The 10,921-nt window shown below is 59.5% G+C and overlaps 1 protein-coding gene across 1 annotated transcript in view; it reads right to left on the bottom strand.

Moving 5' to 3' along the window:
• Nucleotides 1-435: 435 nt before the first annotated feature.
• The window catches only part of LOC121343228 (RAS protein activator like-3-like), a gene marked incomplete at both ends in the record, with an annotated part of 11,726 nt that continues 1,240 nt past the window's right edge, over nt 436-10,921 (bottom strand). Inside the window, 7 exons of the mRNA XM_041418209.1 lie at nt 436-555; nt 1,484-1,550; nt 2,894-2,997; nt 3,077-3,278; nt 7,141-7,377; nt 8,626-8,770; nt 9,531-9,800. Of these exons, the coding sequence (XP_041274143.1) occupies nt 436-555; nt 1,484-1,550; nt 2,894-2,997; nt 3,077-3,278; nt 7,141-7,377; nt 8,626-8,770; nt 9,531-9,800 (1,145 nt within the window). The remainder of the gene's footprint in view (nt 556-1,483; nt 1,551-2,893; nt 2,998-3,076; nt 3,279-7,140; nt 7,378-8,625; nt 8,771-9,530; nt 9,801-10,921) is intronic.

The following is a 10,921-nucleotide window of genomic DNA, read 5'->3' as shown; positions in this document are numbered from 1 at the left end:
GGTCACCGGGGCTTGGGGACACCGGGACAGGGTTACCGGGGCTTGGGGACACCGGAACGGGGTCACCGAGAGGGGATCGGGGGCTGGGGACACCGGGGACGAGGTTACCGGGAGGTGTCACCCACCCCCGTCACCTCCTCCAGCAGCCGCCCGTGCTGGGGACAGCGGGACAGGGACACCATGGGGACACCGGGGGACACCGGGGGGACACCGGGAGGACACCGGGGGACAACGGGGTCACCGAGAGGGGATCGGGGGCTGGGGACACCGGGGACGAGGTTACCGGGAGGTGTCACCCACCCCCGTCACCTCCTCCAGCAGCCGCCCGTGCTGGGGACAGCGGGACAGGGACACCATGGGGACACCGGGGGACACCGGGGGGACACCGGGAGGACACCGGGGGACACCGGGGACTGTCCCCAGCCCCGGGGTTACCTTCTCGAGCGGCCGCAGCGCGTAGAGCTCTCCCGGGGCCGCCGCGTCCTCGGCCAGGCGCTGCCACGGCACCGCGGATTTGCGCGGCAGCGACGCCGACGAGCGCAGCTTCCCCCGGGGCTGCGACAGCGACAGCGTTAATGTCCCGGTAACGGCACCGGACACCCGGTAATGTCCCGGTAATGGCACCGGACACCCGGTAATGTCCCGGTAATGTCACTGGGACACTCGGTAATGTCCCGGTAACGGCACCGGACAGCCGGTAATGTCCCGGTAATGGCACCGGACACTCGGTAATGTCCCGGTAATGTCACTGGGACACCCGGTAATGTCCCGGTAATGGCAGCGCCACACCCGGTAATGTCACTGGGACATCCGTTAACCTCCCGGTAATGGCACCGGACACTCGGTAATGTCCCGGTAATGGCACTAGGACAATCGGTAACGGCATCGGGTACCCGGTAATAACACCGGCCCACACGTTAATGTCCCGTTAATGTCACCGGGCGCTCGTTAATGGCACCGGGCCACCCATTAAAGTCTCGTTAATGTCATCGATTACCCGGTAATGTCCCGTTAATGGCACCGGGCCACCCGTTAATGTCCCGTTAATGGCATTGTGACACTGTCATTGTCACGGGGGCACCGGTTACTGCCACCGGGACACCCGTTAATGCCACCAAAAGCCAGCTAGTGCCACCACGCCCCCGTTAGTGCCACCAGACCCCCGTTACTGCCACTGGGACACCCGTTAATGCCACCGGACACCCGTTAATGCCACCGGGACACCCAGTTAGTGCCACCACGCCCCGGTTAGTGCCACCACGCCCCCGTTAATGCCACCGGACACCCGTTAATGCCACCAAACCCCCATTAATGCCACCAAAAGCCAGCTAGTGCCACCACACCCCATTTAGTGCCACCACGCCCCCATTACTGCCACCAGCCCCCTGCTAGTGCCACCAGACCCTGGACAGTGCCACCAAACCCCGGTTAGTGCCACCACGCCCCCGTTAATGCCACCGGACACCCGTTAGTGCCACCACACCCCCGTTAATGCCACCACACCCTGGACAGTGCCACCAAACCCCGCTAGTGCCACCACGCCCCCGTTACTGCCACCAGGACACCCGTTAATGCCACCGGACACCCAGTTAGTGCCACCAAACCCTGGACAGTGCCACCAAACCCCCGTTAATGCCACCAGCCCCCTGCTAGTGCCACCAGACCCTGGACAGTGCCACCACACCCCGGTTAGTGCCACCACACCCTGGTTAATGCCACCAGACCTGTTAATGCCACCACACCCCTGTTAGTGCCACCACACCCCCGTTAATGCCACCACACCCTAGACAGTGCCACCAAACCCCTGCTAGTGCCACCACACCCCCGTTAATGCCACCAGACCCCCGTTAGTACCACCTGAACCCAGCTAATGCCACCAGACCCTGGATAATGCCACCACACCCTGGACAGTGCCACCACACCCCCGTTAATGCCACCAGACCCGTTAGTGCCACCAAACCCTGGTTAGTGCCACCACACCCTGGTTAATGCCACCACCCCCCCGCTAGTGCCACCACACCCCTCGCACCACCAGCNGGACAGGGGACAGGGGGATGGGGACGGGGGGATAAGGGGACAGGGGACAAGGGGACAAGGGACAAGGGGATGGGGACAAGGGGATAAGGGGACAGGGGGATAAGGGGACAGGGGACAAGGGGACAAGGGACAAGGGGATAAGGGGACAGGGGGATAAGGGGACAGGGGGATAAGGGGACAAGAGGACAGGGGGATAAGGGACAAGGGGACAAGGGGACAGGGGGATAAGGGACAAGGGACAAGGGGATGGGGACAGGGAGAGAGAGAGAGGGACAAGGGGATAAGGGGATAAGGGGACAAGAGGGTGTGGGGTGGGGAGAGACAGAGGACAGAGATGGGACACCCTCAATGTGACCAGGATGAGGGGGACCCCAAATCCTGGTGGGATCAGAGGGACCCCAAACCCTGGTGGGACCAGAGGGACCCCAAACCCTGGTAGGATCAGAGGGGACCCCAAATCCTGGTGGGATGGGATCCATCTCCTGATCCCAAATGGGATCAGAGGGACCCCAAACCCTGGTGAGATCACAGAGACCCCAAACTTCAGAGGGACCCCAAACCCTGGTGGGACCAGAGGGACCCCAAATCCTGGTGAGATCAGAGGGACCCCAAATCCTGGTAGGATCAGAGGGACTCCAAACCCTGGTGAGATCAGAAGGACCCCAAATCCTGGTGGGATCGAGGGGATCCCCAATCCTTGTGGGACCAGAGGGACACCAAACCCTGGTGAGATCACCGAGACCCCAAATTGGGGATCAGACCCATCTCCCAACCCCAGACAGGAGCAGAGGGACCCCAAATCCCGACACCCAAGTGTCCCCAGATGTCCCCAGTGCCCCCAGGTGTCCCTCAGTACCTTCCCCTGGCGGTGGAGCTGAGGCGGACGGACACGGGGACAGGTGTCCCCTCCCTGATGGCCCTGAGGATGGTGGGCAGCGGCTCCAGCTCCTCCTGCGTGGCCTGCGAGGACACCACGGGGACGTCACGGGTGGCCCGGTGGACACGGAGGTCCCCACTGGGGACGGAGGGGTGGTGGCACCTGGTCAAGGCTGGAGAAGATGTCACAGAGCAGCAGGTGGAGCGTGGCGAGCTCCAGGGCCAGGTCCACGTAGCCCTCGTAGGTGGCCATGTGGGCGCTGGCCTCTGGGGTGGCCACGGCCTGCAGGAACTCGGTCATGGTGGCCCAGTTCTGCTCCAGGAAGGCGTTCATGAAGGTCATGTAGGGCTCCTTCTCGCCAAAGCTGGGGACAACGATGTGGTGGTGGGGTCACCACCATGGTCTGGGGTCACCACCATGGTCATGGTCTGGGGTCACTGAAACCGTCTGGGGTCATCATCATGGTCATGGTCAGGGGTCACCACCATGGTCAGGGGTCACCATCATGGTCTAGGGTCACTGACACGGTCTGGGGTCATCATCATGGTCATGGTCTGGGGTCACCAGCAGGTGGAGCGTGGCGAGCTCCAGGGCCAGGTCCACGTAGCCCTCGTAGGTGGCCATGTGGGCGCTGGCCTCTGGGGTGGCCACGGCCTGCAGGAACTCGGTCATGGTGGCCCAGTTCTGCTCCAGGAAGGCGTTCATGAAGGTCATGTAGGGCTCCTTCTCACCAAAGCTGGGGACAACGATGTGGTGGGGTCACCATCATGGTCTGGGGTCACCACCATGGTCTGGGGTCACCACCATGGTCATGGTCTGGGGTCACTGAAACCAGGTCATGTAGGGCTCCTTCTCACCAAAGCTGGGGACAACGATGTGGTGGGGTCACCATCATGGTCTGGGGTCACCACCATGGTCTGGGGTCACCATCATGGTCTGGGGTCACCACCATGGTCTGGGGTCATTGTCATGGTTAGGGGTCACTGACATGGTAATGGGTCATCGTCATGGTCAAGGGGTCACCACCATGGTCATGGTCAGGGGTCACCATCATGGTCAAGGGGCCACCACCATGGTCATGGGCTGGGGTCACTGAAACCGTCTGGGGTCATCATCATGGTCATGGTCAGGGGTCACCATCATGGTCAAGGGGCCACCACCATGGTCATGGTCTGGGGTCATCGTCATGGTCAAGGGGTCACCATCATGGTCTGTGGTCACCATCATGTTCTGGGGTCACTATCATAGTCTGAGGTCACCACCATGGTCATGGTCAGGGGTCACCATCATGGTCTGGGGTCACCATCATGGTCAAGGGGCCACCACCATGGTCTGGGGTCATCGTCATGGTCTGGGGTCATCATCATGGTCTGGGGTCACCATCATGGTCTGGGGTCATCATCACGGTCAAGGGGTCACCACCATGATCATGGTCAAGGGGTCACCACCATGGTCTGGGGTCACCACTATGGTCTGAGGTCACTGACACGGTCTGGGGTCACTGACACGGTCTGGGGTCATCATCATGGTCATGGTCAGAGTGGGGTCACCACCCATGGTCATGGTCAGGGGTCACCACCATGGTCTGGGGTCATTGTCATGGTCTGGGGTCACTGACACGGTCTGGGGTCATTGTCATGGTCGGGGGTCACCACCATGGTCTGGGGTCACCACCATGGTCATGGGTCATTGTCATGGTCAAGGGGTCACCACCATGGTCATGGTCCGGGGTCACCACCATGGTCACTTGGTCCATCATTATGGTCTGGGGTCATTGCATGGTCAGGGGTCACCACCATGGTCACGTGGGCCACCACCATGGTCATGGTCACAGGCCACTTTCAGGAGCACGGACCATCCAACCCAACTGTCCCATGGCGTGTTGGGGACAACCCAAGGGCCCTGTGGTACCTTGGGGACAACCCAACCGCCCCATAACCCAATGGGGACAACCTAAACTTGGGGACAACTCAAATTTGGGGACATCCCAAACCTGGGGACAAGCCAACAGTCCCATGATGCCCGGGGGACAACCTAAACTTAGGGACAACCCAAACTTGGGGACAGCCCAAACTTGGAGATAATCCAAACTTGGGGACAACCCAACTGTCCCATGGTACCTTGGGGACAACCCAAACTTGGGGACAACCTAAATTTGGGGACAATCCAAACTTGGGGACAACCCAAACTCAGGGACAATCCAAATCTGGGGACAACCCAAACTTGGGGACAACCCATACCTGGGGACAACCCAACTGTCCTATGATGCACGGGGGACAACCTAAACTTGGGGACAACCCAAACTTGGAGATAATCCAAACTTGGGGACGATCCAAACTTAGGGACAATCCAAACTTAGGGACAACCCAAACTTGGGGACAACCCAAACTTAGGGACAACCCAAACTTGGGGACAACCCAAACCTGGGGACAACCCAACAGTCCCATGATGCACTGGGGACAATCCAAACTTAGGGAAAGCCCAAACTTGGGGACAACCCAAACTTCCGGAAAATCCAACAGTCCCATGATGCACTGGGGACAATCCAAACTTAGGGACAACCCAAACTTGGGGACAGCCCAAACTTAGAGATAATCCAACCTTGGGGACAACCCAACTGTCCCATGGTAACTTGGGGACAACCCAAACTTGGGGACAACCCAAACTTCGGGAAAATCCAACAGTCCCATGATGCACTGGGGACAATCCAAACTTAGGGAAAGCCCAAACTTGGGGACAACCCAAACTTGGGGACAACTCAAATTTAGGGACAACCCAAACTTGGGGACAACGCAACTGCCCCATGGTGCATTGGGGAGAACCCAAACTTAGGGACAGCCCAAACTTGGGGACAACCCAAGGGCCCTGTGGTACCTTGGGGACAACCCAACCGCCCCATGGTGCACGGGGGACAACCTAAACTTGGGGACAACCCAAACTTGGAGATAATCCAAACTTGGGGACGATCCAAACTTAGGGACAATCCAAACTTAGGGACAACCCAAACTTGGGGACAACCCAAACTTAGGGACAACCCAAACTTGGGGACAACCCAAACTTAGGGACAACCCAAACTTGGGGACAACCCAAACCTGGGGACAACCCAACAGTCCCATGATGCACTGGGGACAATCCAAACTTAGGGAAGGGGTCACCACCATGGTCACGTGGGCCACCACCATGGTCATGGTCACAGGCCACTTTCAGGAGCACGGACCATCCAACCCAACTGTCCCATGGCGTGTTGGGGACAACCCAAGGGCCCTGTGGTACCTTGGGGACAACCCAACTTGGGGACAACCCAACCGCCCCGTGGTGCACTGGGGACAACCTAAACTTGGGGACAACTCAAATTTGGGGACATCCCAAACCTGGGGACAAGCCAACAGTCCCATGATGCCCGGGGGACAACCTAAACTTAGGGACAACCCAAACTTGGGGACAGCCCAAACTTGGAGATAATCCAAACTTGGGGACAACCCAACTGTCCCATGGTACCTTGGGGACAACCCAAACTTGGGGACAACCTAAATTTGGGGACAATCCAAACTTGGGGACAACCCAAACTCAGGGACAATCCAAATCTGGGGACAACCCAAACTTGGGGACAACCCATACCTGGGGACAACCCAACTGTCCTATGATGCACGGGGGACAACCTAAACCTGGGGACAACCCAAATTCGGGGACAATCCAAACTTGGGGACAACCCAAACTTCGGGAAAATCCAACAGTCCCATGATGCACTGGGGACAATCCAAACTTAGGGACAGCCCAAACTTGGGGACAACCCAAACTTGGGGACAATGCAACTGCCCCATGGTGCATTGGGGACAACCCAAACTTAGGGACAACCCAAACTTGGGGACAGCCCAAACTTGGAGATAATCCAAACTTGGGGACAACCCAACTGTCCCATGGTACCTTGGGGACAACCCAAACTTGGGGACAACCTAAATTTGGGGACAATCCAAACTTGGGGACAACCCAAACTCAGGGACAATCCAAATCTGGGGACAACCCAAACTTGGGGACAACCCATACCTGGGGACAACCCAACTGTCCTATGATGCACGGGGGACAACCTAAATTTGGGGACAATCCAAACTTGGGGACAACCCAAATTCGGGGATAATCAAAACTTGGGGACAACCCAACTGCCCCAGGACCCTCCGCAGAGCACAGACGGGATGTCCCCACCGCCCCACGTCCCCACGGCCACCTACGTGGTGAAGTTGGCCAGGTTCTGGATGACCTTGGCCACCAGCGTGAGGGTGCGGGCGGTGGCCTCGCCGGGGTACTCCTGGACGAGGCCGAAGAGGCTCGGGGACATGATGGCCGGGCAGAGGAACCTCAGGAAGAGCGAGGCCGACACCAGGCGCTGGCCGATGGCCGCCTTGCCGCGCGCCGCGCACGCCTCGCGCCACGCCGCGAACACCTCGCCCAGCTCCGCCGGGAACGACCTGCCCAGGGACACCGTGCTGGGGACAGGGGACCTGCCGGTGCCACCACGGGGTGATGGGGGCCGTGGTGGCACCATGGGTGGGTGGGCGTCGAGTGGGTTTTGTGGCCATGTGCAGCTCAGGGGTGGTGACCATCATCATCTGTGTCCCCAGGCTTGTTCTTGGGTTCATCCTGGTGTCCATCCCCATCCCTGTCCCCAAACTTGTCCCCAGGTCTATCCTGGTGTCCATCCCCATCCCTGTCCCCAAACTTGTCCCCAGGTCCATCCTGGTGTCCATCTCCATCCCTGTCCCCAAACTTGTCCCTAAACTTGTCCCCAAAATTGTCCCCAGGTCCATCCTGGTGTCCATCTCCATCCCTGTCCCCCACTCCTGTCCCTAAAATTGTCCCCAAGTCCATCCTGGTGTCCATCTCTGTTCCCGTCCCTGTCCCCAAACTTCTGCCAGGTCCATGCTGCTGTCCATCTCCATTCCTGTCCCCAAACTTGTCCCCAGACTTGTCCCCAAGTCCATCCTTGTGTCCATCTCTATCCCTATTCCCATCCCTGTCCCCAAACTTGTCCCCAGGTCCATCCTGGTGTCCATCCCCATCCCTGTTCCCATCCCTGTCCCCAAACTTGTCCCCAGGTCCATCCTGGTGTCCATCCCCATCCCTATCCCCCTCTCCTGTCCCCAAACTTGTTTCCAGGTCCATCTTGGTGCCCACCACCATGTCTACCATAGGATGTCCCCATCTTTGTCCCCAAATTTGTCCCCAGATCCACCCTGGCACCCACCCCAGGATGGTGACAGTCCCCAACTGAACCCCTGGCGCCCATCCTGGTGCCAGCGCCCATCCTGTCCCTGGTGCCACCCCGTGTCCCAGCTTCTCCTGGCCCTGGTGCCACCCCCGTGTCCCAGCTTCTCCTGGCCCTGGTGCCACCCCCGTGTCCCAGCTTCTTCCAGGTTCTCCTGTCCCTGGTGCCACCCCCGTGTCCCAGCTTCTCCCAGGTTCTCCTGTCCCTGATCCCACCCCCATGTCGCAGCTTCTCCTGTTCCTGGCGCCACCCCCGTGTCCCAACTTCTCCCAGGTTCTCCTGTCCCTGCTCCCACCCCCGTGTCCCAGCTTCTCCCAGGTTCTCCTGTCCCTGATCCCACCCCCATGTCCCAGCTTCTCCTGTTCCTGGTGCCACCCCCGTGTCCCAGCTTCTCCCAGCTTCTCCTGTCCCTGGTGCCGGTGTCCCCCCGGTGTCCCCGGCTGTCCCTCACTCGGAGCCGTCGGTGATGCGCCGCAGGGTCTCCTCGCAGACCTGCCGCAGGTGCTGCTGGTGCTCCGGCAGCTCCAGCCCCGAGCACCTGCTGGGATCCACCTCGGAGCTCTCCTCGGAGCTGCAGAGCTGGGCCACCACCTCCCCTGGGGACAGGGGACAGCCCATGAGGGGACCGAGGTGTCACCAGGGTGGGGATGGACAAGAGGAACCCACACCACCTCCCCTGGGGACAGGGGACAGCCCATGAGGGGACCGAGGTGTCACCAGGGTAGGAATGGACAAGAGGAACCTACACCATGTCCCCACGGGTGGTCAGGGTTGTCCCACAACCCATGAGGGGACCAGGAAGTCACCACAACCACCCCTGGGGACAAGGGACAGACCATGAGGGGACCGAGGTGTCACCAGGGTGGGGATGGACAAGAGGAACCCACACCACATCCCCATGGGTGGTCAGGGGTGTCCCACAGCCAGTGAGGGGACCAAGAAGTCACCACAACCACCCCTGGGGACAAGGGACAGACCATGAGGGGACCGAGGTGTCACCACCATGTCGCCATGGGTGGTCAGGGTGTCCCACAGCCCGTGAGGGGACCGAGAAGTCACGACAACCACCCCTAAGGACAGGGAACAGCCCATGAGGGGACCGAGGTGTCACCACCATGTCCCCATGGATGGTCAGGGGTGTCCCACAGACCATGAGGGGACCAAGGAGTCACCACCATGTCGCCACATCCCCATGGGTGGTCAGGGGTGTCCCACAACCCACCAGGGGACCGAGGTGTCACCACCACATCCCCATGGGTGGTCAGGGGTGTCCCACAACCCCCGGTGTCCGGTCCCACCCGAGGTGTCCTGCCCCCTGCCACCCCCCGGGATGTCCCCCGTGTCCCCTGCGCGTACCCAGCGTGTCCTGCAGGTACTTGGCCCCCACCAGCTTCATGTACTCGTCGATGGCCTTGGTGGCCAAGGTGTTCTCGCGGAAGATCAGGGCCTCGTGCTCGTCGAAGCGGTCGAGCTCGGCCACGCCCAGGTCGATCAGGAACGACTGCGGGGAAGGGTTTGGTGGCACCTCCGACCCCAAGGGGCTCGGTGGCACCCGTGACCCCAAAATGACCAAGGCAACCATGTTGGATCTTCTGGCACTCTCCTGAGTTGTGTTGTCCATGTCTACTGTCTTGCAACCCAATACAACCCAATCCAAGCCAGCCCAGCCCAACCAAACTAAACGCATCCATCTCATCCCAACCCAACCCAACACAACCCAACCCAACCCAACTCAACCCAACCCAATCCAACCCAACCCAACTCAACCCAACTCATCCCAACCCAACACAACCCAATACAACCCAATCCAAGCCAGCTCAGCCCAACCAAACAAAACGCATCCATCTCATCTCAACCCAACCCAACCCAATCCAACAAAACCCAACGCATCCATCCCATCCCACCAATCTCAACCCAACCCAACTCATCCCATCCCATCAATCCCAACCCAACTCATCCATGTGTAGCCCAAGCCAACCCAACCCAATGCATCCATCCCGTACCACCAATCCCAACCCAACCCATTCCATCCTCACCCAACCCAAACCAAACCAACTCAACCAACCTAACCCAATCCAACTCATCCCATCCCATCAATCCCAACCCAACTCATCCATGTCTAGCCCAACCCAACGCAACGCAAGCCAACCCAACGCATCCATCCCACACCAATCCCAACCCAACCCAACGCATCCCATCCTCACCCAACCCAAACCAAACCAACTCAACCCAACCCAACCAACCCATCCCATCCTCACCCAACCCAACCCATCCAATACAACTCATCCTCTTCCAACCCAACCCAATTCATCCCAACCCATCCCATCCTCACCCAACCCAACTCATCCAAACTAACCCAACTCATCCTAACCCATCCCATCCTCATGCAACGCAACCCGACCCATCTTCACCCAACCCAATTCATCTCAACCCAACCCAACTCAACCCAACCCAACCCAACCCATCCCATCTTCACCCAAACCAAACCAAACCAACTCAACCCTACCCCATCCAACTCCTTCCAACTCATCTCATCCTCACCCAACCCAACCCGACCCAACCCATCCAACCCAACTCAATGCAACACATCCCGACCAATTCCATGCTCACCCAACCCAACTCATCCAACCCAACCCAACCCATCCAACTCAACCCATCCCAACCCAACCCAACTCAATGCAACTCATCCCAACCCATCCCATGCTCACCCAACCCAACCCAACCCAACTCAACCCACCCCACCCCAC

Source organism: Onychostruthus taczanowskii, unplaced genomic scaffold (genome assembly GCF_017590055.1).
Source record: "Onychostruthus taczanowskii isolate IOZ18803 unplaced genomic scaffold, ASM1759005v1 scaffold582, whole genome shotgun sequence".
NCBI lineage: Eukaryota > Metazoa > Chordata > Aves > Passeriformes > Passeridae > Onychostruthus > Onychostruthus taczanowskii.
Note: the sequence above shows the minus strand (reverse complement) of the source record. Positions and strands in the feature narration are given on the sequence as shown.